This window comes from Dioscorea cayenensis, chromosome 15 (assembly GCF_009730915.1).
Source record: "Dioscorea cayenensis subsp. rotundata cultivar TDr96_F1 chromosome 15, TDr96_F1_v2_PseudoChromosome.rev07_lg8_w22 25.fasta, whole genome shotgun sequence".
Lineage (NCBI taxonomy): Eukaryota > Viridiplantae > Streptophyta > Magnoliopsida > Dioscoreales > Dioscoreaceae > Dioscorea > Dioscorea cayenensis.
In genome coordinates this window covers 18,406,494-18,434,097 of record NC_052485.1, presented here as the reverse complement: position 1 = coordinate 18,434,097, position 27,604 = coordinate 18,406,494, and the positions used below count along the sequence as shown (strand labels likewise).

General features: G+C 37.6%; 1 protein-coding gene and 1 non-coding gene across 2 annotated transcripts; one reads left to right on the top strand and one right to left on the bottom strand.

Moving 5' to 3' along the window:
• Positions 1–16,756: 16,756 nt before the first annotated feature.
• Positions 16,757–16,863, top strand: LOC120278298. Its single transcript, XR_005541635.1, has one exon. It is a non-coding gene; the product is annotated as a small nucleolar RNA R71 (small nucleolar RNA).
• A 9,026-nt stretch (positions 16,864–25,889) lies between these two features.
• LOC120278032 (mannose-specific lectin-like) lies at positions 25,890–26,617 on the bottom strand. Its single transcript, XM_039284923.1, has one exon. It carries the CDS (start codon positions 26,585–26,587, stop codon positions 26,069–26,071), a length of 519 nt encoding a protein of 172 aa, XP_039140857.1. The 5' UTR covers positions 26,588–26,617; the 3' UTR covers positions 25,890–26,068.
• Positions 26,618–27,604: the final 987 nt, after the last annotated feature.

Here is a 27,604-nt window from a genome sequence, read left to right as displayed (position 1 = left end):
CAACAGAAGAAGAAATTTTTCAGTGATCTAAAGAATTTCTTCTGGGAAGATCCATACCTGTTCCGTATTTGCGTAAATCAGGTGGTGCGAAAGTGTGTTTCTAGGGGGGAAGGATGGAACATCATTGCGTATTGTCACTCAGGCCCAGTGGGGGGCACTATGCATTAAGTCGAATTGCAGAGAAGGTTCTAGCTGCTGGGTTCTACTGGCCAACTTTATTCCAAGATGTTCATCAATTCGTCTTATGATGTGATAGTTGTCAAAGGACTGGAAACTTATCACGAAGGGATAAGATGCCTCAAAATCCTATGCAATTTTGCGAGGTGTTTGATGTATGGGGAATTGATTTCATGGGACCATTTCCAAAGTCCAATGACAATCAATACATTTTGGTAGCAGTTGACTATGTTTCCAAGTGGGTGGAAGCCCAGGCTCTTCCAACTAATGATTCAAGAACTGTGGTAAAATTTCTTAAGAAGTTATTCGCTCGATTCGGAACTCCAAGAATTATCATTAGCGATCGGGGAACACACTTTTGTAACGCACAATTAGATAAAGTGTTAAAGCGTTATGGAGTTCATCATCATCTTGCAACACCTTACCATCCACAAACGAGTGGGCAAGTGGAGGTTACAAACAGAGAGCTCAAGAGAATCTTGACCAAAACAGTGGAACAAGGTAAACGAGATTGGTCTGAAAGGTTGGACGACACGCTTTGGGCTCATAGAACAGCATACAAAACACCAATAGGGACCACTCCTTATAATTTAGTGTATGGAAAATCTTGCCATTTACCGGTGGAGTTAGAGCACAAAGCGTATTGGGCAATTAAATTGATGAATTTCGACTTGTGCAAATCTTGAGAGCAACGAATATTACATCTCAATGAGCTAGATGAATGGAGGATGAAGGCATATGAGAATGCAAGGATATATAAGGAAAGAATTCGGAAGTGACATGACAAGCATATTAAAATCCCAAAAGACTTCAAAGTCGGCGATCAGGTGCTACTATTCAATTCCCGTCTACATTTATTCCCGGGGAAACTTAAATCAAGATGGTCTGGTCTGTATACCGTAACCGAAGTTTCACCTCATGGAGCCATTGAGATTAGTCATTCAGAGAAGGGCACATTCAAGGTGAATGGATATAGGCTGAAACCATACCATGGCAGAGAGATTTGCAGTGATAATAGAGAAGTATTTTTCCTCCATGAACCCCTGTGAGGTAAAAAAAAGATACGTTAAGCTTAGTGACGTTAAATAAGCGCTTCTTGGGAGGCAACCCAAGTGTTTACTGTTTTCATACCTTTTAGTTTAGTTTGTTTGCATGAATAATTATTAAGTGTTGGTGCTGAAATTTTTGAGTGCTTGTGCTGCGATTTTATGTTGGGGTTTTAAAAAAAAGTATTCATTGTGTGTTTTGCTGCGAATTGGCGAAGTTTGGTCGTTTGAGTTCTATTTTGTGTTTTTATCTAGTAAATTTTGCATAATAGGGCAGGCTCTGAGTGTGTAGACATGTTCAGACTAGTTCTGCAGAGCTTGCAGGTTTTTCTAAGTCATCCAGAGAAAACACACGGGCGTGTGGAATTTTCACACGCCCGTGGATGTGCATTGTAAACTCATCCAGAGAGGGCACAGGGGATGTTTCTTCAGTGGAAAATGTTGACTTTGTAGGTAATGGCATGAGACCTCAAGGGAACCCATATAGCAATACTTACAATTCTGGTTGGAAGAATCATCCCAACTTTTCATGGAGTAATCAAGGACCACAAAAGGCCATGGGGCCACCGGATTTCCAACAACAACAAGCCCCTCAAGTGGAAAACAGAATTTCAGGATTTGTTCAATCTGCAAATACACGGTTTGAATCAGTCTAGGCTACACTTTGCAACCACACCACCTCTTTGCGCAACCTTGAAAATCAGGTGGGGAAAATTGCGAAGTCTCTCTCCGAAAGGCCACATGGAAGTTTACCAAGCAATACGGAAACCAACCCTAGAGAACATGTGAAGGCGATCACTTTGAGAAGTGGTCGTGAGGTTGAAGGGAGGCTTCCAAGTGAGAAGCCGAAAGAACACGCACCCGAGGTTGTAGAGGTTGAGGAGGGAGCGAAGAAAGAGAAAGAGGTGGCATCCCCACCTTTCAAGCCAAGAATCCCTTATCCCTCTAGATTGAAAAATGACCAAGGGGATGAACAGTATAAGAAGTTCCTGAGTTTATTCAATCAACTCCACATCAACATTCCTTTTGTAGAGGCATTAGCTCAAATGCCTAAGTATGCGAAGTTCCTGAAAGACTTGTTGACCAACAAGAGGAAGTTGGAGGAGAGTGCTTCAGTGGTGCTAGATGCTTCATGCTCGGCAATGCGAAGTTCCTGAAAGACTTGTGAAGCTTTATCATTCCGTGTAACATCGGCAACTTAGGTGAAGAAATGGCACTGCCGGATTCAGGGGCAAGTATCAACGTCATGCCATATACTTTTTTCCAACAGCTAGGCTTGGGAGAGCCTAGGCATACTCGGATGACTTTACAATTGGTGGATCGAATGGTCCGACATCCGAGAGGCATCATTGAAGACGCGCTTGTCAAGGTGGACAAGTACATTTTTCCGGTTGACTTCGTAGTGCTAGATGTCGATGAGGATGCGGATGTACCCTTGATACTTGGGAGACCATTCTTGCGGACTTCCAAAGCATTGATTGACATGGACGGCGGAGAGCTCACATTGAGAGTTAGAGATGACAAACTCACTTACCGCCTTGCTGAAGCCATGCGGCATTCTCTCAATTTTGATGACACTTTGTATTTCTTAGACACTACTGATGAGCTTGTTGATGAATACATCCAGGGAATGTTTAACCCAGATCCATATGAAGGTTTGTTCAACCAAGAGGAGAGTAATGAAGAAGTAATGATGCTTGGATCGATTGAAGAAGTAACATCTACCCCGGGGATATTGAAGAAGGTGCTCCGGAAAATGAAGAGGGCTAGGAGATGCCACCGAAAACACTCCAAGACTGTTGGAGACGTACATGAACCGTGAAGGTTGGATGAACCCATGCTAGGTGGTCCGAAGCCCGATAATACACCCCCAATCCTCAAGAGACTTTGCACATCATGCTTCCAAGTCATGGGTAAGAGGGCGACTTTCATTCATGAACCCCCGTGAGGTAAGACAAGATACGTCAAGCTACGTGACGTTAAACAAGCGCTTCTTGGGAGGCAACCCAAGTGTTTACTGTTTACTTATCTTTTAGTTTAGTTCATTTGCATGAATAAATCGTTAAGTGTTGATGTCTAAATTTTTAGATGCTTGTGCTGCAATTTTATTGTGGATTTTTTAAAGTCATCGTGTGCTTTTTGAGGAATTGGCGAAAGTTCGGTCGTTTGGGTTCTATTTCATGTTTTTTACTGGTAAAATTTGCATAATAGGGTAGGCTCTGAGTGTGCAAACATGTTCAGAAATATTCTGTAGAGCTTGCAAATTTTTCTAAGTCATCCAGAGAAAACACACGGGCGTGTAGAATTTCCACACGCCCATGGGTATATACTGCGAACTCATCCAGAGAAGGCACAGGGGCGTGCGGCTGCCCCTGTGAACGACCATGCGACTGTCACACGCCGTGGGTCATTTTCGCACGGGCGTGTAGATTCCTGCAGAGTTGGGCGGATTTTCCCGAGAGCACACAGGGGCGTGGACTCGCCCCTGTGGGTAACCTTGTGAATTATGCACGGGCGTGAGTAAACTCTGTAGAGGAGTTCTCTCTATTCCTAGAAGACACAAGGGCATGCTGCTGCCCTGGTGAATTGGGCATGTGAATGTCCACGCCCGTAGGGAATTTCCGCACGGGCGTGTGTAACACTTAGTATTTTTCTCGGATGTCCAGAGAAGCCACAGGGGCGTGCGGCTGCCCCTGTGATTCGGGAGCACGGGTGTGGATGTTTTCCACACACCCGTGCGAGAGCAGTCAGAGTCAAAGGAGACAGGGGCGTGCGCACGCCCTTGTAGTGTTTTTGGAGTGAGGACGCACGGGCGTGGATAATTAACGCATGCCCGTGTGGTTGCACAGAATGCCAAGGGTCGTGAGTTTTCTTTAAAAGAAGAACAGTTTCTCTCCCCCTTCACAACTTCTATTCGACTGAAAACACTTTCATATCACTCTCCGATTCCATAGCGCCAATTTGGGAGAATTTTAGCAAGGTTTTCTGGCCGATTCTTCACTTTTTCTTCCCGTCTCATCGGTAAGCCCTATTTCTCATGATTTTTGCCAATTCAATGTTTCCATCGATTAATATGGTTGTAAATAGTTCGTTTCTTCAATTAGAATGATGATTTATATCTAGAACGAAGTTAGAAGAATTTTTGAGTTGTATTTTTGGATTTTTATAGCGTGGCCGTGCGGTTCTCACGCCCCGTGGATCCACATGGGCGTGTGGAAATTCCACACGACCGTGTGGATTTCTGCAGCATTGGTTTATCAACTTGTTTGATCAATTTCATTTGAATTTTGCAGATTGTGGCACCTAGGTCAAAGAAGCAAGCTGATAAGAGACCACGTGAGTCATCTCCTAGGCCCGAGGGCATGCGGTTTGCAATTCCAGAGCATCAGGTTCGCTATGAGCGCCTATCGATGCTCCGTTTTGGGCAGACTCGATTTTTAGACACGACTATATTGCAAGATCTGCAGCAGGGAGATGAGTTTACTGATGAGATCAAGGATCTCGTTTAGGAAGGTGGTTGGCGGCAGTTGCTGACGATTAGAGAGCCAGCCATCCGAGAGTTTGCACTGGAGGTGCTTTCATCATTCGAGTTCGATAGATCGTATGCGAACTTCGACAGTGTGGACACCATTCAGTTCAGAGTATTTGGACACCACCATAGCTTGAGCATCACGCAGTTTCAGTACTACTTGGCTTGTACGAGGAGGCATTCACAGATACAGAGGAGTACGCGTAGTTACCGACTGATTACCCTCCGCAGAGAGCTTACAAAGTGTTATGTGGTCACGGTCAGTACGAGCAAGGGGTGTCCAGGGCCATGTGCCTTTCTCGACCTGCATACAGATACTTGCATGCCATTATGAGTAGGTCGGTGAATGGCCGTGGTGATAGCACTGGTGTCCTGAGCCGTCAGGAGATACTGTACTTGTACTCGATGGTACAGTGCTTACCGATTCATTTAGAGCACATCCTGGCAGAGTACATCAAACATCAGGGACACTATGCTAGACTGAGAGCAGCACCGACACTTGAATTTTCCTTTACTTTCTTGCATTTTATTTTATTTTTCCTGTTTTTAGACTTTTTCACTCAGAAAGGATTCTCCTTTTGAGTTTATTTTCATTTTCGCATCATAGAGTTGCATTCATTGCTTCATCTTTTATATACACTCGATTTATTTTGTCTTTATTGAGCTTCACTTAACCCCTTGTGTATGCGTGCAGATGGTCTTGTCTTCTTGGGAATTGAGAGTTAATCATGGGCACGGCCAAGGTACTGAGGTACTTGGCCATGTGAGCTTCACAACCCATTGGAACCCTACTCCCACCGTTATCAAACGTCACACTAGGAGTCAGGGGAGTATTGTTTTGATTGCTTCTCCCACAGTTGCTTTTGAATGATTTATATTTTTTTAGTGAGCTTGCATGTGTACATTGGGGACAATGTACAACTTAACTGTGAGGGGAAGTTTCATAGTGCACACATCTTTTCTATTGTTCTTGATTTATATATGCTCACATAGCCAATGGCGGTTCACCTTAGTTGCAATGATTGTATTTTGGAGATTAGGAGAATTTCTAACATTGAATGTTTCATGCTCTAGTTCTTGCTTGAATTTCTAGGAATTTTTGCCCGATTTACACTTAGTGCACTACTCACTATTTAAACTCTATTGGAAACTCATGTTCGATGTTAAAGGGACTAGTTAGGTTTTATTTTTCTTGTGTAAAATTTTTCAAAAAGGAAAATGAAAAGAAAGAACAAAAATATTTTATTGTTTATTTGTGCTTGTTGGGTGGAAAGAGCTACCACCTATGTAGTATGAAGCTACTCTCATAAGTCGGATACTAGCTATGCCCTAATGAGAGAAAGAGCTATCTCATAGGATGAGTGAAAGCTACCACTCCGGTATAAAGAGCTACCACCTCGAAAGTGTGAAAGCCACCTTAGCGGCCGCTTTGGAAAGGGCTACCTTAGAGGATGTGTGAAGCTACTACCATCTTTGAAATTGTTGTCACTTTTGTATATAAATAAGTCCCTTGTACTTAGAATTTTGAGGAGTATACCTTGGGTTGTTTTGAGTGAGTTCACACACGTACACGATTTCGGGTTTGTTGTCATTTTTTATTCAAGTTTTTAGCTAGAGGTTTGATTTTTTTTGTTTTTAATGTTGAAATTTTCCTTACTTGTAGAATGCTCTCTTTGTATACTTTGGTGAACCTAAGGCCAAGCACTTCCAATATTTTCTTCATTGATGCACATAACGTTTTTAGTTTTTGCTTGAGGACAAGCAAAAGCTTAAGTGTGGGGGAGTTTGATAAGTGCTTGTGCGATACGAATGCGAAGCGTTCATTCCTTATGTTGAGCATTACTTTTCTCGGGTTTTTACACTAATATGTGTGTTTTTATGCTACTTTTATGCAGGTAGGGTTGTGAGGCCGAACACTGCAGCATGCACTGTAGCAGCACTATTCACAGCTGGCCGAGAAACCAGAGAAACAAAGAATCCACACGGGCGTGTGGAAATTATCCACGCCCGTGTGAAAATTCCGCACGGGTGCGTGGAGCATCCACGCCCGTGTAGTCGCCCGATTCCAGCCCTATTTAAAGCCGATTCAGCCCTGATTTTGGTATTCTTTTCTCCATCTTTTCCCCAACTTACGAGAGGGCTTCGGCTAGGGTTTCGCGGGGTATTGACTAGGTTTTTGGAGAGGTTCTACTGCTCCGACATTGCGCGTCGTTTGGAAAAGTTTATTGGGAGAGCTTTTGTCGGCACCGATCCGGCGAGGTGTATCCTAGGTCGGATAAAGGATCCCTTGCGACGAGTAGAGGACTCTTCACAAGACCATCAACACGACCATCGAGGGGGTTTCTTTATGGATTCATTGCTTTTACATTCTATTTCTTTGATTGTACTTAGCTCCATGGAGAGCTAAACCCCTAGTGGGTACTCGGGTATGGTGAACACTAGGATGTATTTGTTTCTTTGAACCTCTTTATTATGCTTTCAATAAATTGATGTTTATTGTGAGTTCCAACCTTGAATGCTTGATTGTATGAATATTTCCCCTAGAGTGACACTAGGGTTGAGAGTTCTTGTTGGTAACCTTGTGAGTGAGTGACACACCACGAGCGTTAGACAAAGCTAGGTCGGAGAGGGTTGAGAGGGTGAGTCGAGAGGTACAGGAGCGTCCCTTTTCCCCTCCGGCGTGATAGATTCTACCTCCGTTCCTCGAGTTCTTTGCGGCCATAATAGAGTGAATGGTCTAAGGGATGAACTTCCGCTGGGGCTTAGTTACGTGTGCAACGGAGTGAAGCGTTGAGGTGATCTTAGTATCTAGGGCTCAATTGTGGTTAGGGACCTTCCACCTGGACCAAAGGGTTAGGTCTATTATAAGGAAGAGATTTATCACTTGGAATCCGTAGAGCTCATTGCAACTCTATGCGAGTGCGAGGTGTTGAGATTGTTCGATTTCTCCTCCGGGACATGTATAGAGTTAGGCATAGTTGACCTTAGATTTGGGACTATATAATTAAGGATTTCCACGACTCACCATTGAATTGATTAGGAAGCATAATAGAGGGATCTTGCACTTGAAATAATTATCCTAGGTGGAGCATTATCCGGGTACCCCATCTTTATCGATTGCCTTACCCCCTTCTTTACTTTTGCTCTTTTACTTGTTGCTTTTACTGTTGAGAATTGAATCATTGTCACACTCATTATCATTGATCTTTTACATAGCTAAGAATCGAATGAAGTATTTTTATTCCCTACTCCTTGTGGATTCGATACCCGCTCACCCGGGATTATTACTTCGACAAACCCGTGCACTTGCAATATATAAGCAAGGGGACCTTGTCATTGCTCTAGAAGGAATTAAGAGGTAGTGAAGGAGGCTCTTGGCTACTTGGTGTCCATGAGCATGCTGAGTGCACTTGGATCTTTGCTATTGTTTTAAGTTTCTTCCCTTATTTAGCATTTGAGTTGCTTTTGTTGTATGACATACTAAATGTGATACATGCTACTTATGATCTGGTAACATCTACAAATAAACTCATGATTTAATAGGATTACTTCATTCAACTCTTAAAGTCTAATAGGCGATGATAAGTTTGGTCATCTTTATCTCAAATGTTAGATGTCGGAAAAGTATTGTACATTAATTTTTTGTTTTGTGCATCTTAAACTTGATGTCTGAATCTGAATCTATCTGAGACATTAATTCAGAGCTTCGAAGTTACTCGTCTATCTCTTAAGAAGAGGTGTTCTCACTCACAATTGCTCTGACTTCCATTGCAGGTTTACTTAACCATATGGTTTGCTGAAGTCAATATTAATATTAACAGGTAAGATAACTAAATTATCGTGCCTTTGGCCATTCTTCACAACTTTCTTTCCATACTTTCTTCATTTGTATCGATCATCCAATATCTCAATATCCGACTTTGTTTTGAATGCAATTTTCATTAGTTGGACCAGTATAATTCTTTTCCAGTGTCATGATTAATGTTTTAGTTGGACTTTATAGAGAGTAATTGTTTTGTGTTATTTTTGTTATTTGTGTTATGTAAGACCAGTCTTGGTGTTTTTAAAATTCTATGTTTAGTTGACTCTTGGACACTGAGCTTTAGGTTTACAGTTTTCAGCTTTTGGATATTATGACTGTAAAAAGCCTAGTTTGACTTAATGGATCTTTGTATGTACTTTGTGGATGAAAAGCTAGTTTTTACTTTTTACTGCTTGAAAGTTGGTTAGTGTTTGATGTTCTTGTTGATTGGAACTATTATGCCATCTTGTTATTGTTTGTGCATAAGATTTTAGGTAGTGTGATAAATATGACACTCAACGGCAAGGATCTTCACATCTTTAGCTTGTGGATTAAAAACTAATTTATGTTTTTGAGTGATAGATGTTTTTAGAGAGTTTGTTGTTTATGCTGATTGATGTTTGTATACCTAGTTGGTATTGCTTTCTATCCATAGCTTTATTGGTTTGTATGTAACTATGCAATTCAACTTCAAGAATTATTAGCTTTTCAATATAATGATAACTACTCAGCAGTTCTCTTATTTTGCCAATTCCTTGGATTCCTATCTTATTTACATGCTCTTATATCTTGTTTTGCAGATATATTATGATACATATCTTTATGTGTGTGATTGTGGAATTTTATATCTTGATTCCTTCATAATCTAAGATGTGGAAAATTGTAGTTAAATATTGTAGTTAACTGACAAGCATGATGACTATTTAAGCAATCAAAACATTTTGCAGGGATTTGCATAAATTTGAAAATAAAGGACACCAGAAAAATCATAAATCAAAGAAAAAGGTCAACAGAATTATAAATCAAGAGTAAAATCCACAGGTTCTTTTAAAAGTAGCATTGGAGCTTTCATTTTTTGAAGAAAAGGTAGGATTTTGTTTATACTCTTTGTTGGTGTCTTTTAGATTTATGTGGAGGTTCTGTGCTGTTGCAGCTTGGGATTGAAGTTGTCGCCGCAGGTTAAGCCATCGGAAATATTCTTGAAGTCTATTTCTAAGGACATTACCAAGCTGGAGATTACTTACCCTGCCAGGTTCATCAATACTTGATTAATTTTGAATGATTAAAATGTTCCATCTGCTTGTTATAGATCTCTTATTATTCATTTATCATAATCTTTATTGTTGAAGTGATTTAGGATGCATGAGAAGATAGACATGATTGTGCAAATCAGTCTATATTAGACTTGAATTTCATGTAACCCACTGAAAAGTGCTGCATTTTCTTCAAATACATACTACATGACTTTGGTTTATTAATACAACTTGAGAACAACTAGGAGCACTATTTTACTTTTGTAAGCCTTCGAAAGGACAATACCCCTCCCTTTTGTTGAGGAAGAAAAAATTTGAGAGGCATGAAATATTTTTTTGCGATCTATAAACCTCTGAAGACACTTGCTCAGATATATTCTACTGAAGATGATTTAAAGTATTTTTTACTTAGATTTTCAGTTTCAATCTTCTTTTTTCTGTTTCTTGATTCAACCATATTCTTATCCTTTAAAACCCTTATAATTTTTTTTTCTGTCTTTTGAAACACTTGTCTTTCTTGTGTCTGTAATATTTTTATTCTTTAATGATTTGTTTACTTGATTTTGCTTAAATTTTTATTTTAATATGATCTAGGTCTCCTGGTTATGGCTCTGTTTCTGTAAAGGCAATGTGTGTTATATTATCATGTTCTTGATTCTGCTAAACACAATGTGATTTGTCCACATGTGCGTATATTTGTATAGAAACCATGTCCTATTAAGACTTTACGAGCTACATTTTGACTGTTCCTTACCCGTCCAGTTTTCCAATAGAACTTTTGGCTTGGGCTGGGTTAGGAGAACTGAATAAATGTTTTGAAGTGATTTTTAAACAAACTCTTGTTGTTACCTATGAAGTGAATTTTTTTAAGATGATTTATGAAGAGTCTGATATTTTTTTCTCAAGTTGTTGCATTTCTTTCTAATCTAGTTTGCTAAAGCTTCTTTTTAATATTAATATCCCCTTCAATTTTGTACATTAATGATAGTATTGTCCACAATCTTCTATATTTTTTTACTTTATCAGTGTGGTAATTTATGCTCCTCACTGCTTCTTCTACTTGATTGTTGCATGTTTAAGTGATTTGACTTATATATCTAAGTATTTAGCAAGTTTGAAAGAGATATATTAATGCACTCATCTTCTACTTGATTGTTGACAAATGGCGACAAGTTCATGGACAATGAGAAGTCAACTTCTTGATTTGATCTTTGATTTATTCTTATTTTGAGAGATCTAAGCATTTGTAGAGCCATTTTCATTTGTTTGAAAATTTTAGCTAGAATTATTTTTTCAAGTTTTCTGAAATTATTTTGATAATTGGGGATTTTTTTTCTTTTATTTATTCTTATTTTGAGAGATCTAAGCATTTGTAGAGCCATTTTCATTTGTTTGAAAATTTTAGCTAGAATTTTTTTTGGTGTATCTAATAATGGGTTTTTTCCTTAATTTTTTTGGGATCTTTGTTGATTTTATTTTATTTTTGTTTTTTTTAATAGTGAATCAGTGATTCCACTGATTTTGATCATTTGGTTTCCATTTTTGTGGGAGTTGTTTAAAGTTTATCTTGTAATTGAGCGATTTAGTCCCTGATTTAGTTTTGTAGGTCTATGCATGGAGCTATTGTTAGATCTATGCTTTGATATGATTTTGTATTTAGGGTCTTTTATGGTCTGGTCTTTGTTTCTCATTTTGATGTTTAAGATAAAGATGTAGTGAACCACGTTACTTTTTTTGGGGATGTATTAGGGTGTTCTCTTGATTTAATCTTCTTCTCCATGTTTTTTAATCTTTGATTTATGAATTTCAAGCAACGTGAGCAGATGCTTTTCCAAGCTCTGTGAGGTCTTGAGCACATCTGCACATGCATGCTTGCCTTATTTTGTTGTCTTCACAAGATGAGATGGTTTCTTTTCTTTTTTTCCCTTGGTTCCCACTTCCCAGGCTTAGGCTTTTATGAAATATTAACTTCTGATAGTAACCTTCATAAGGACTTCTACCCTCTAAATTGTAGCCTATTGAGCATAACCTTGTGTACAAGGAACTCCGATTCTTTAGCACTTTAGCTCTGAATCTTTTTCTATTCCTTCTTTTCATGCTTTCTTTTCATTTCCCTTTTATATTTTTTAAGAAAGAATAGTAAATCATTGAAGAGAAATCCTATAAATATTTAGAATTGTTGAGTAATTTTTATTTACGAGAGGATGCATTGCACCAAACACTAGAATAACATCACATTGTAGCTCAATCATTTATGATTTATCACCAAACTGTTAAATAACAAGGAATGATATATACGGTCATATCATTTTAAATTCAAGATTTGGACTTATTGAGATATGAATTTCTCTCATTAAACAAAATCATAGGCAATACGAACAATGATGCTTAAATAATATAGCGCATACAATTAATAATTTGGCCGGAATATAAATGGATCACAGATCAACCCTGAAATTAACATATTTCTCCATGAAAGAATTTAACATTGGACACCTTCAAAGATTAGTCAAAAATTTGGGAGAGAAATGACAATTCATTCAAGTTGTGAACAAGTTGAATGAGCATGAAAGAACGCAAATAAATACAATCATAGAAACATGGTCACTGTACTCTGTCCATGCAATTAACCAATTAATGTATTTGTACACCAAGCATTATATTGCATTAATATACCAAGAACAGTAAAATAAAAGAGTCAAACATGTACCCCATATCATTAATTTTATATGGTAAAACCAGCGTTTACCAGTCAAAAGACAGAATTATAGACTCAATTTATAGTTCTGAGATTGAATGGTGAGACAGAGTTCAAATAGAAGAATCCCTCTTATTTTATCAACTCAATTAGGGAAGACAATTCAACCAGTTATATGATAAATTACAAAGTTAAACAAAAAACAAAAAATAAATAGATGATGGGTGTAATACCACCTTTTGCATGCACAACCTTTTTTATAATTTTTTTTTTTGCATGTTTTATGTTTGGCCTAACCGTGTTTCTCATGATTAGTTAAATTTGATAATTGACTTGTTCCCTTGGTGTGACTTTTACCTTTCATTCCTATCACTCCTTCAAATATCTGTTGGAATATTCCACCACACTTGAAATTGACCCTTTTGTCTCTGTATGGTGGTAGCAATAAACAATTTGAGTTTGCATTATTTTACCTCTATTTTAACTTTTCCTTCCATTGCTTGTTTCTTCATTTAATTCAATACTTTTTTATAGTTAAAGTGTAGCAGATAACATATTAAGTGGAGTATCTTTGATTAGTTCAAAGAAATTTGATTATTGAACTGATAGTTCGTCCTAGTTTCACATTGTTGGACTCTTGAGCATTTTTAATGGGGGATGATAATAGTCAAGGCCGTATTTGCATATGATCATGTCTCTTATCTAAAATAATATGTGTGGCATGTCTTTGTTGCTTTAAAGGAAAACAAAAACTATTGGAGTCAATTGCAAGTGAGTCATAGTTGTGGCAGATTAGTTAATTTCTCTCAATGTGTTCATGGTTTTCAAAATGACATAGCTAATGAGGTTTTAATAATTTTGGTGCACCTAGTGCTGGTTAAACAGTTTGTATCTCTTGTTACACAAGAGACAGCCAACTCATGTTTTATGTTTGGAGCTAGTAGCTAGAATCAAATCACAAAGTCTGTGATTTGATTAATTATTAAATTAATTTAGCCCAAAGTCTGTTATTTTCTGACATTTCTCTGCTTGTACATATCTAGATTCTCGACATTCAATGGAGTTGATAGAATTCCTTGAGACCTGGCCTATTTCAAGAACTTATTTTTTTACTCTACTACATCATATAATTTCTTATTGAATTTGTTGCCTGGATATGATGTAATTGGAGACAGTACAAGTATGCCCACTAATAGATGTTGTCTTCTATGAAATGGGTGTTGGAGACCGAAAGTTTATTTCTTCAAACTAATTCAGTGTGTTGTGGCCTGCTATTTACCCTTTTTATGTCAACTATGAATATGTGATAAGATTTTACTGATTGAGGAATATTGAACAGGGTCTAGTTAAAAGAGAGACAAGATTTGTGTCAAGACTGCCAGCAACCGAAATACTTGCAAAGATTGAGCAAGCTGCTGCACCGTTGGGGTTCACTATAGAAAAGAACAACTATAAGGTCTGATTTGTTTATTTTATGCTCAATTTTTTCCAATGAAACAACGAAATCCTAATACTGCACTACAATTCCTACTCAAAACCTTTTGCTAGTTGTGAAGCAGCACTTTGTTAGGAAATAATACTTGCTTTCTTTTCTTCTTGTTCTTCCCTTTGCTATGAGTTTATTGTTGATCTTATGCTTTACAAATTATAACATGTTCCTCAACAATTTTTTCATTAAAATGGTTTGAAAAAGTCTTCTTTTTTATCTCTCTTCAACTAAAGTTGCATGGTGAGAAGATTGGGAGGAAGGGGCATCTGTCGATTGCAACAAAGGTATTAGCTCTCTATAATTATGATGCACAAGGTTTTTGGGAGGCCTAGCTTGCTAGTAGCTAGAATCAAATCACAACTCACAAGAGAAAGAAAGATATAAAGAGAGAGAAAGTATGTGATTGGACCTACGTTTCTATAATTGCTTGGATCAACAGCAATTAGAGAAACGTAGGACCAATATGAATGAATTATTGAAGATGAGAGCTATAATTTGCTATTAAGTTGTGTATAATATCATGAATGTGATGTAGATTGTGAGTATAATAATCTGTGATTTTTTAATAAAAAACTATTTTTTTATAGATTTTTTTAATTTTTTCTCTTCTCTCATGGTGATTTAAAAAAATAATTATTAATAATAAAAATTAGAGAAGAGGGAGGTGGAAGTGATGGAAATAGCGTTATTACAAAGGGACCCACCTATTTTTGAGTAATAATAGAGCCTCATCCCCACATCGCCTCAACTTATTCTTTTTCTATTATAAAAATTTTTCTCAAAACACACCCTTTATTAAATTGTTTAATTATTCTTATAAAAAGTACTATATTACTCTTAACACCTCCCATTGATAGACATCATCTTGATGTTCTAATAATATAATACTTTAACATAAATAAATTTAATAAAAATTAAATACATAATAAGCCTTCTTCACTCGCTTTTTTATCTCTATCATGTTATTGCTTTATTTCCTCTTTGTTGGGACATAATTTTCATTAACTCCTCTCTAATTATTGAGATAAGAATTAATATTATATATATATATATTATAAATATAGAGAGAGAATTAAAAAAAGAAGGGGGGAATTTGATGAAGATGGACGGCTGCTTGTGCATCACAAGGATCTCACTTGCAATCATGGCCATACAATGATTTTGATTGAAGTGGTGGACATAGTACATCTAATAAGGATCACTAATGTGCACAAGCATCTTTCTTTATCTCTTTCTAATTAGTTACTTTTGATGTAACTAATTGTCCATTTATAATTTGTGCAACCTTAAACACAGTGATTTTAATTTTGCCTCTATTCTTGAACACATTCTTTATCTTATATTTACAAGTGTTTTTTTAACCTGTGTGCCCATGAAATGTTTTATAAATTCAAAATATCTATTTGAAAATTGTGATATTGAAAAAATAAAACACTTAGAAATGCTCTTCAAGCTCACCACTAAATTATTACTAATTTGTTTTATTTCGAAAACTTCAATTCTTACAATACTTGTATTCACTTGTATCTCCTAAGTGATCTCCCCAAAGTCGGCCAAGAAAAGGTCCAGCCAAAAAGTTCCCTTTTTCTGCCCTAAAAGTTGGTATTTATACCCCCCGGAGCATACGGGTCTTATGGGAGTCGTATAGCACCCAAAAACCCTAGATTCGCAATCCATACTGGGTGCATACGGCCCCCATACTGGGTAGTATGGAAATCTGGGCAGACACTCCAAATCAATCCGCTGCTACAGTGCATACGACCCCCATACTGGGTTGTATGGGGGTAGTATGAAATTCCTGTTTTCTTCTCTTTTCGCCCAAATGATATCTTCTTGTTCTCCATGGCTTCCTTGTGCCCTACAAAGCAAATAATAGACGATTAAGCGCAAAATGGGCATCAAACCTCACAAAATACATGCAAAGTAAATACGATATATGCTTGAAAACATCTACATTTAGACACTTATCAGAAGCCTACCGTCAACCTCACGACCACTTCTCAAAGTGATCGCCTTCAAATGCTCTCTAGGGTTGGTCTTGGTATTGCTTGGCAAACTTCCATGTGGCCTTTCCTATAAGAACTTCGCAATATGCCCCACTTGATTTTGAAGATTATGTAAGGAGGCGATATGGTTACGAAGTGTAGCCTTAACTGATTCAAACCTTGTATTTGACGATTACACAAACCTAGTCAAAGCCTTCTCCAAATCGGTCATTCGGGTCTCCAAACCTGAAACTATGTTTTCCACATTTAGGCCTTGTTGTTAGAAACCCGATGGCCCTATGGCCTTTTGTGGACCTTGGTTGCTCCACGAGAAATTGGGATGACTCTTCCAACGGATTGTAGGTATTGCTATATGGATTTCCTTGATTCCTCATGCCATTACCCACAAAATTGACATTCTAAACTGAAGATGCATCACCAATAGATATCGGGCAATCGGAGGGAGCATGTCCTCCACTACACCCGGTGAAATTAATCACGACCGCTACTCTGTTCAAAGTTAGAAGATCTAATTTCTTACTCAATGATTCCACTTGAGCCGCCAACGAAGTCACTGCATCTATCTCATGGAGACCAACCACCTTTTTCTTCTCCCTGGCATTCCATTGGTAGCTGTTTAACCCCATTTCTTCAATTAATTGACAGGCCTCAACGGGAGTCTCGCTACTTAAGGTACCTCTTGCTACCGCATCTAAGAGTTGCCTTGTACTCGGATTCAGACCATTGTAAAAGGTCTGAACAGTCATCCACTCTGGGAATCCGTGTTCTGGGCACTTTCTCAAGACCTCCTTGAACCTCTCCCACATCTCAAATAGAGACTCCAATTCCAATTGTACAAAGGATGAGATCCCATTCCTAAGCTTTGCAGATTTTCTGGGAGGAAAATAACGGCCAAGAAAAGCTTCTACCATCTCCTCCCATATGGTAATTGATGCTCTAGGTAATGAGTTTAGCCATTGCTTTGCTCTCCCTTTCAAGGAAAATGGGAAGGCTCTCAACTTGATGGCATCATCCGTTACCCCATTTATCTTCAACATATCACACACCTCGAGAAAGTTCTCTATATGACTGTTTGGATCCTCATTGGCCAAACAATTAAACTGTGCGGATTGCTGCAACATGTGAATGAATGTCGGCTTCACCTCGAAGTTCTGAGCTGTAATCGGGGGACACACAATGCTCGATTGTGTCACCAATACTGAAGGTCTGGCATAATCGGATAATGTCCGCTGCTGCTCATTCTATTCTGCCTTGTTTTCAGATTCTTCTACTTCCAAATGAGCTAGATTAGACTATTCTTGCATAGGTTCTTTCCCTTTTCTTCTAAGTGTACGTTCAAGCTCGGGGTCTCCTTCAATCAGTATGGAGGGGTTCCCTCGGGTTATAACCTAGAGCTGCACCCAAAAAGAAAGAAAAAGAAATCAAAACGATGATAGAATAAGAAAATATGAAATAGAATGAATAAATGAATAGCTAAGAAAACAAAGTGCAAAGTACCTCTAAATACCTACTCCCCGGCAATGGTGCCAAAAACTTGACAAGTCCGTATATGCGTGTAAACCGCAAGTGCACGGGTGTCGAGTAATAATCCCGAGATGAGTGGGTATTGTATCCACGAGAGTAGGGAATAAAGACACTTAAGTTATTTCTTAACTAATGTGGAAGATGAATAGGGATATGTGTCACATGATTCAATTCTCAAAAAGTAAAAACAACAAGAAACAGAGCACAAGTAAAGGAGAAGGTAAGGCAATCGATAAAGATGGGGTACCCGGATATTATTCCACCTAGGGAAATCAATTCAAGTGCAAGAAACCTTTATTATGACTCGTAATTAATGCAATAGTGAGTCATGGAAATCCTTAATTGCATAGTCCCAAATCTAAGGTCAACCATGGCTAACTCTATACATGTCCCGGAGGAGAAATCGAACAATCCCAACACCTAGCACTCGTATAGAATTGCAATGAGCTCTAGGGATTCCAAATGATAAACCCTATTCCTATGCATAGACCTAACCCTTTGGTCCGGTGAAAGATCCTAGCCATAATTAAGCCCTAGATGCTAAAAATCACTTCAACGCTTTACTCCATTGCACTCATAACTAAGCCCCGTGGAAGGTCATCCCATAGCCCATTCACTCTACTATAGCCACAAAGAACTCTTGGAATGTGGAGGTAGGATAGATCACACCAGAGGGGAAAGGGGACACTTCGCTACCTCTCGACTCACCTTCTCAACCCTCTCCAATCTAGCTTTTGTCTAACTCTTATGGTGTGTCACTCACTCACAAGAGTTACCAAGAAGAACTCTCAACCCTAGTGTCACTCTAGGGGGAGTATTCATACAATCAAGCATACAAGATTGGAACTCACAATAAACATCAACTAATTGAAAAGCATAATAAAGAGGTTCAATGAAATGAATACATCCTAGGGTTCAGCAATACCCAAGTACCCGTTTGGGGTTTAGCTCTCCATGGAGCTAGATACAATTAATGAAATTGAATGTAAAATCAAAGCATCCATAGAAAACCTCCTTGTTAGTCATGACGATGGTCTTGTGGAGAGTCCTCTACTCATCGGAAGAGTCCCTTTGTCCGGCCTAGGATACACCTCGCCGGATCGGTGCTGACGAAAGCTCTCCCACTAATTTTCTTCCAAACGGTGCATGATGTTGGAGCCGTAGAACCTCTCCAAAGCCCTAGCCAATATATCTTAAAACCCTAACTGTAACCCTCTCTCAAGTTGGGGAAAAGATGGAGAAAAGAATCCTGAAATCGGGGCTGAAATCGGCTTTTAAAGGCTGGAATCGGGATTTCACAACCCCGTATGGGCGCCCCTGTGGATTTTTCACATGGGCGTGTGGAATTTCCACATGCCCGTATGGATTCTCTGTTTTCCTATTTTCTCGGCCGGTTGTGAATAGTGCTGGTATAGTATTCTTGCTACAATTTTTGCTACAATACCCTACTACAGTACCGCCCCGAAATACTCCCAAATCCATGCTTTCTTGAGGTAGCGTAAGCGGGCACATGTTTACGCCCGGTGGATCGCTTTGCTTCTTCAATAACGGACATGTTAGTGGAGATCTTGTTCTATAAGCACAAGTCGGAATGCTTGAATGTGATTTGCCCTTGTGCCCCTCCAAATAGTTGTGCTAACTTTCGAATATAAGGAGGTTGGCACATATTCCCGCATCTCGAACCCGACCTATGTCTTCGCATTTGAACCTTAGCAAGATTTCCTCCAAATTGGTGCATTATGACCCACATTGGCTTCTTTCTCTCATATTCGGCCTCACAACCCCTATTCGCATGAAAGTATTATAAATATACCCATATTAGCTTTCAAACCCGAAAAAGTAATGCTCAACACAAGGAAAGAACGCTTCGCATTCTTATTGCACAAGTACTTATCAGGCGCTCACACGGGCATGTGGATTCCCAATTCCAGCCCTTTAAAAGCCAATTTCAGCCCCGATTTCAGCATTCTTTTCTCCATCTTATCCCCAACTTGAGAGAGAGTGGCGACTAGGCTACCAACACCCGATCTCTCAGCGTGTCGGCACAAGAATCCCTTTTCAATCTCTCCTAAATCTAGTACATGTGAGTAGGTCACATCTACGTGTACAACTCATAAAAGAATTACGGATTTCTCCACAAATGTAATTCTAGACATGAAAGCATGAAAGATTGAATCTCAAACAACCATCAAATTAAATGACTAACAACATCCCAAGTTCTTACAAAAGAATAAACCTTAGGGTTCATCCACATCCAAGCACCAAAATAAGTTAATCCCTCATGATGAGAGATACTTATACAACATACAAGGAAAAGAAAGACAATAAAGAAGCAAGAAGACTCCCTCTATGATCTTGATCTCCTTGAATCGATGAAGCCTCGCATAGTGATGTAATGGTGGCTTAGAACTTTACTCCAACTCCTTCTCCTTTGCTCCTCTACCTCTTGGTGCTAATGTGTGCTCGTTTCCCACAAGGATCATCGCCAAAAATGGCCGGAAGGCCTCAAGAAAGTATGGTCGCGGCTTCCCAAAAGGCCAAGAAGAAGTTTCCTTGTTTTGCCCTAGAAGAGGCTTTTTATAATGCCACAAATCAATGTATACCGGGGTTGTTAAAGAGGTCAATACCGGGTTGCATTCAGGCCGTATGCCTTAGGTCAAACTTTTTGAATCAATAAATGTCAAACATTCTCCAATCGCTACGATGCGTCGCTACGATTAGCTGCGGCCAATCACCGTGCTATAGTAATCGATTGCGAGTGAATGAGATACTGATGACTCTAGCTACGATAAATATGCTACAGTGTGTGTGACACCTGTTTTATTCTTTTTCACCCTAATCATATCCTCATGTTCTCCATGCGCTGCAAAGCAAATAATACTCAACTTCACCTGAGAAATCAAGGTTAGGTATATTTACGAAACCTTTTCACGGTCAAATAGAATTGCATGTTTAGACAACCATTATCCTATGCCTCATAACCCTAGAGGGATGCTATGCCCGAACATCAATTTCTTCCTTGATTTCTCTCTCATTTATTTCCCAAATTCTTCATTGTTCTTTTTTTGTTTTTATTCAGACACTCATCACTCATCATTTAGGCTATTTTTTGGGTATAGAGTCATTGCTAGTATTCACCTCCTTCCCTGGCCACCGACACTCTACTTTACACACACTTTATTACCTGATTGGCACATACACTTGCGTTACTATCATGCACTGAGAATGGAAAGAGTCTCATACAAATCGCATCCTCGGACACATTGTTCACCTTTAAAAAGTATCGCAAATTTCCAAGAAATTCTTCAAGTGCTCATATGGGTCTTCATCTTGAAACCCATTAAACTATCACATATTCTGTACCATCTATATGAAGTTTGGTTTCAATTCATAGTTGTTCTCGTGAAAGAAGGACAAGGCTTAATAACGGAGATGAAGAGTTTCCTCTGGTCATACAAGTGTTCCGTCAACAAAATAAAATAAAAACCTTAAACAAAAGCAAATTAAAAAAGCAAAATAAAGATAATAAAATAAGAATGGTAAAAAGAAAAAAAAAGAAAAATACGTAAATATGAACAATATAAACAATGACTAGATCACTAGAATCCAAATTTTCCTAAATATACTTTCTATGAGTGCACGGATCATATCAAGTAATAAACTGGTACACTGTGAGGGATAGAGTTGTCGAACCACAAAGATTAAGACTTCTAGTACTAATCTCTCCTCTAATTTCTAGTCAGTTAAAAAAAATGGGTTGGTTGTGAATAAACTAAAGTGATATAATCAAGAAGGATGAAAGGATATGGGAAGACTGATACAATGTGTAATCAATGAGAAGTAATGCTTCAAACTAATTCCCAAGTGTATTAGTGTACTGACTTGCTTCTAATGACTATCAAATGCATTTCAAAGTTTTTATGTGTGCTTACAAGCAATGTTGTATCTATGGCTTTCCTATAGGTCAAGTTTTGCAATTGTGATTACGGGTCTCTTATACGTTAGGTTTTGCAATCACACAAGGAAATTACAACTACAATAATCGACACATGTCAAGTTTCATAGCTACAACCACGCAATTTAGGCACATCAAGTTATACAACACAAGATTTAACATAAGAACACATTAAAACTCCATGACCATTGAAAGAAGGTTAGGTAAAGTACACTAAACAACAAGGTTCATAGTCTGAGGCACTGTGGAACAGTTAGCCCCTCATGAGTTCATACAAATGAGAAAGGGAAAGAAGTACAAAATAATAAGAAATCATGACTTCCTCTTTCTATTGTAAAATCTTCTTAAAGGTGCATCCAACTCTATATTCATATCCCAAAAGGTGTGGTGAAGTCTTGTCTCAACCCCGGTGATTGTCCAAAGTGGATCCCCAAAACCTTGGCGAAACTCTTCTTTTAAGAACCTAGATCTGGGCAATAAAAGGAACTTTTCAAGCTTAGCACGGTCTAAACATGGGTGTGCTTAAGCCGTGCCCTTTTCGAGACTTTGGTAAAAATCAGCTAAGTATCCAAGTAGAGAAATACACGAGGAGTGCACGGTTGTGCTCTGCCCATGCTCAGCCTAAGCACATCCGTGAAAGGGGCAGAGAACTTGTTCTTCGGCTGAATGGAGAGAACTTTAGAAATCTAGAGAAATGCTTATGCTGTAAAAGCATACAGAATATATAATCTTGTAACAAAAAAAGTGATAATTAGTAGAGATTTGTATTTTGCTAAAGATGAAAAGTGGGATTGGAGTGTTAAAGAGACTGAAATGCCAAATATTATATTGAATAGTGTGTTGTCTAGTAGTTTGTTCCTGCAGCAGTAATTGAGATGGAAGTGGCAATCATTCACTAGTTTCACAAGTAGAACAAGAGAAGAAGACATTAGTGGATGAATCAATTGTACAGAGAGTTAGATCTTTTAGAGACATTTACGAGAGCTGTTCATTTGCTCTCACAATATCAGATCCTGTTACATTTGAAGAAGAACAACATTCAAAAAATTGGTAGAAGGCTCTGGCTAAAGAAATGCAATCTATACAAAAAAATGGCACTTGGAACTTGTGTCAATTGCCTCCTGATAGAAAAGTAATTGGAGTCAAATGGATTTATAAAACAAAGTACAAGTACAATGGAGATGTAGAAAAATTCAAAGCAAGATTGGTGGCTAAGGGTTATATACAAGCATATAGGATAGACTATGAGGAAGTTTTTACACCTATAGCTTGATTGGATACAGTGATTATTATCTTGGCTTTGGCTGCAATTAAAGGGTGGTCAATTTAATCTTGATGTAAAATCAGCTTTCCTTAATGGTGAAATTGAAGAGGAGGTATATGTTAGTTAACCAAGATGATTTTTGATTGCAGGAAAAGAACACTTGGTGTATAAATTAGTTAAAGCTCCAAGGGCTTGGTATGGAAGATTGGACAGTTGGTTTCAGTTGTAGGGATTTAAAAGAAGTGTTGTTGAACATACTTTATATAGAAAAACAGAAGAAACTGAAGATATGTTATTGGCTTATGTGTATGTAGATGATCTCATTTATGTGGGATCTTCCATAAAGCTGGTTGCTGAATTATGCAAAGCAATGAAGAGTGAATTTGAAATAAATGACCTAGGCCTTATGCCATATTTCTTGGGGCTAGAAATTAGGCAAGATCAGTATGGTATACACATTTCACAAAGGAGGTATGTAGTGGATTTGCTGAAATCCTTCAATATGCAAAACTACAAATCTATGGTTGTGCCTTTAACTCCAAGTGCTAAACTGCAATTGTTTGAACAATCAGAGATGACAAATGTAACAAAATTCAGAAGTTTGATTGGTTAGCTATTATATTTAACACAATCAAGGCCTGATATAATGTTTGTTGTCAGTTTTTTATCAAGGTTTATGAATAAGCCTTGCAAAGTTCAGTATGGTGCATCGAAACATATTCTCAGATACTTGTCTTATAAAATAGATTATGGGATTTAGTATAATTCAAATGTAAGTGGTGTTTTAAAAGGATTTACTGACAGTGATTACGGTGGACATTTACTAGACAGAAAGAGTACATCAAGAGGAATGTTTAATATTTGTTCTAGAGTTGTGTGTTGGTATTCTAGAAAGAAGGAAGTGGTAGCTTTATCTACAGCTAAAGCAGAACACATTACTTTGAATGCAGCTTGTTGTCATGGTCTTTGGATGAAGCAAGTGCTGATTGATTATGGAGTTTTTGTTCAGGAACCAATTAAGATTTATTGTGATAGCAAAGCTTGTGTGGAAATAGCTAAAAAATCTGTGTTACATAGCAGAACAAAACATATAGATATCAAATTCCACTTTGACCAAGAGCTGGTTATGAATCAGGAAGTTCAATTGATATTCTGCTAATCAGAAGAACAGTTGGGAGACATTTTCACCAAGTGTTTAGATGAGAAAAGATTTTGCAATTTTAGGTGTCAGCTTGGTATATACAGGCTTCAATCAAGGTTGAGATTGTTAGCAGATAATTGAAGCAAGGCCAGAAGAGTTAAAGTTAAGTTTGTCTATAGGAAGGAGATCAGAGCTTGATGTCTGAATGTTATTTATAAAGGGTCTGGATGTTGTTTGTTTTATTAGTTAAGGTTCCGGATTTGTTTCTGGTGTTTGTATATTTGAAAGCCAGTTCACTTGCTTGTGAGACAGGAAGGAAGACTGAGGAGAGGCTAAAGATTGAAATGGATGGTTCTGATCTCATCATCTGATGAAGTTGTTTAAGTTCGAGGCACCGATGAGTTAAGCTGCTAGTTGATTACTATGATAGCCCGTTGCTTTGACTCATCCACTTTGAGTTTTCGTTTTTAAATAGCTTGTATTACTGTTATTAAAAAATATTGTTTTACTGTGAATATATGGCTGATTTTTGTTTTTCCTCCTCTGTTTTCCCTGTTTGTCTAGTGTTCTTCTTCTCTGCATCTGAGATTGTATAACAGAAACAAGCATTTGAAAATATTTATTATTTATGAGCATGTGAATAAGCTTTCTTAATAGTTTGATATGAAATTTTTTTGAAAGTTTTGTCACGTGATCATCAATAAACTTAGAAAATTTGATGAGCATACTATTGTTATATATAAAATAATCACCTAATCTTTGATGACATCAAATAATGGTGAAAAATATAGTATATTCATTTATTATTAGTTAAACAAACTTGACAGAAGCTCTAAATTAAGGAAGGAAAAAATTAAATTAATACAATGTATATAAGACAATGCTTTGTGAAAAGAGAACATTTTAATTTAGAAGAGAACCACTGCATCAAAGTCATCATAAAAATGTGATAAATTGAAGGATCGCGGAAGATAGGGGCGTCAGGTCCAAGGCGGGGAGATGCAATTGCCGATAATCTTTCCAATATAAGATATAAGTTTCATGGATTTAGAACACTCTTGTACAATTATATATAAGACTATGCTTTGTGAAAAGAGAACATTTTAATTTAGAAGAGAGCCACTACATCAAAGTCATCATAAAAAAATGTGATAAAATTGAAGGATGAGAAGATAGGGACGTCTAGGTCCAAGGTAGGAGATGCAACTGGCGATAATCTTTCCAATCTATGATTTAAGTTTTAAGGATTTAGAATACTCTTGTGCAATTATTGAGAATGCATATAAAATTTACATAGAAACCTATCCATACCAAGCGAAGGAATTAACTTTACATGCATTTCAATTACATTTTTGTCATACATACCAAACATTGTTTTAATACTTTACACGGAAAGTAATTGCAGGGAAAGACTTTACAGTGAAAGACTATATAGGGAAAATCTTTTTATTGCAAAGCACCAAACGAGCCCTAATTGTAGATCTGAAGATCAGAGATTCAAAGCAAGCACAGTGAGTCCCATCCTCCCCTCTCACCATTCTACTGAATACTTTTCTATATTTTACATTACAAGAACTGACTATATATATATATAAGTAACAGGACTCAATACACTTGGTGACTTGACTAAGCAGTTCGATAAAAACATGACCCGATTGCCTCGAACTAATGAACATCTTCGGATGATCAAATCTAGACCCTCCAAATTAAACCTCACCTGTTCCCTCCAAAAACATAACCAACTGAACTAACATGGATTCCTGAATTTTTTCAGCTGAGCATGGATCACTGAATTTCTTCAGTTAATTACTCAAACATAGTCTTGATTAGAAGCAGCTTCTATGTCTTCAATCACTCCATCAATTATATATAAGTTTCATGAGGAAAAAGCACAAAATAGAAAAATCCCAATATAATTTTTAAATTTTATAATTTTATAAAAAGTTATTATTAGTAGTTGTAGTAGTTAGATCTGCATGATTTGAAGCTTGGAAGGGGCAAGCACTGAAGAAGCAAGGAGGCATAGAATGCATCACCTTCTCATTACCATCAGCATGCAACAGTAGAAACTAATTAAACACACCGGCTATATATATAAGCCGATTACTGCTCATAACTTTCGCATGCATGAACGACGACGATGGATGCGCTTATTATATATATTGTTCAGTGAGCTTCAGCATCTCACTTGTTGACGACCATGGAAATGCTTGCAGTCTTAGCTTCTGCTGTAGTTTTATTAGCAGGTAAAGCACCAAAGATGGTGGCCTTACTTTCGATGAACATAACGCCAGAGGCGCCAATTTTGTTGGTGTTGGTTGCCCAGAGTGCACCGCCATAGATGACAACGTTGCGATCTTTCTGGAGGATGAGGACATAGTGGCCTTGTCCCACGTTGGTGTTGCTCGCCCACACAGCCTTGTTGTTGTTGTCATAAATGACCAGGTTACCATCACTCTGCATAGTGACGCGGCAGTTAGTGCCTCGGCCGTTAGTGCCGGAAGCCCATATTGCTTTGCCGTTGTCATATTCGACCAGGTTGCAGTCAGACTGCATAATGAAAGTGTAGCTCGCATAGTACAAGGCTTGGCCCGAGAGGAGGGATTCCCCAGAGTAAAGTATGAAGTCTGCCATGCAGCAAAGAGGAGAAGCAACTAGGAGCAGGGCCAGAGAGAGGGAAGCAAATGCTCTTGGGATAGCCATATTAGTTTAGTATACTGACACTCAACTACCACCGGAATGAATGGTTTGCTCTTTCCTTTGGCCGCTATTTATAGAAAGACAATTAATCAAGTAATTTTCACTGCCATTTCATTTACTGACCAATTTCTATCTACCATGATTTCTAAAAATTTAAAACTGTGGGTGGATAGCATTTATTATTTATTTAGCCCTAACGCTGGCCCCTGTTTGATTTCAAGCCCAATTTAGATAAGATTTGATTGTTACGGCTATATATATATATATATATATAAGATATAAGAAGTGGACAACTTACCTACTTGTGCATGGAAATAATCATATAAGATATAAGAAGTGGACAACTTAACTACTTGTGCATGGAAATCAATGATAATTTTGATAGGCTTGTTCATCACTCTCTCTAAATGGTAGGGTGGTAATATTTTCATACTTGATGACACAAGGGTACGATAATTGGTGCAATAAAATATAATTATATATTCTTACTAACGCTTCCATCGCATCACATTCAAATCTGATCGAATAATATGGGAAGGATTGTCAATTATCTTCATATGAGCAGATATAACTTTGTTTTATGGTTATTTAGTTGGTAGAAATGAGGGTGAATCAATGTTTATGTGTATGAAACAAGTCTCAACTTTGAAAATGTATTTCACTCATAAAAATAAATTGACACTCTGATATAAGCTGGTGAATAATTGTTTTTTAGATCATTTATGAATAGGTTTAATTCACTTTGATTTTTAGAAATTTTTTGTATATACCAAGAACATAAATTTATTAATAGCTTAGGAAATGCACCTCGTAGCACTTAAAAAGAATTAATTTTTTTACCAATTTCAGCATTTTTATAATATATATATATATATATATATATTAAATAAACAAATATAGCAAGCTCGTAGAAATTAAAGTAGCACTTCATATTTTTGTTAGTTTATAATAATTAATAATAGAATGCTAACTATTCTGAGATATATAATCTTCTTTTGTTTTATCTAATAATTAATTAAT

Coding starts and splice junctions, on each gene's coding strand:
- LOC120278032 (XM_039284923.1), bottom strand. CDS start 26,587: ATGGCTATCCCAAGAGCATTTGCTTCCCTCTCTCTGGCCCTGCTCCTA.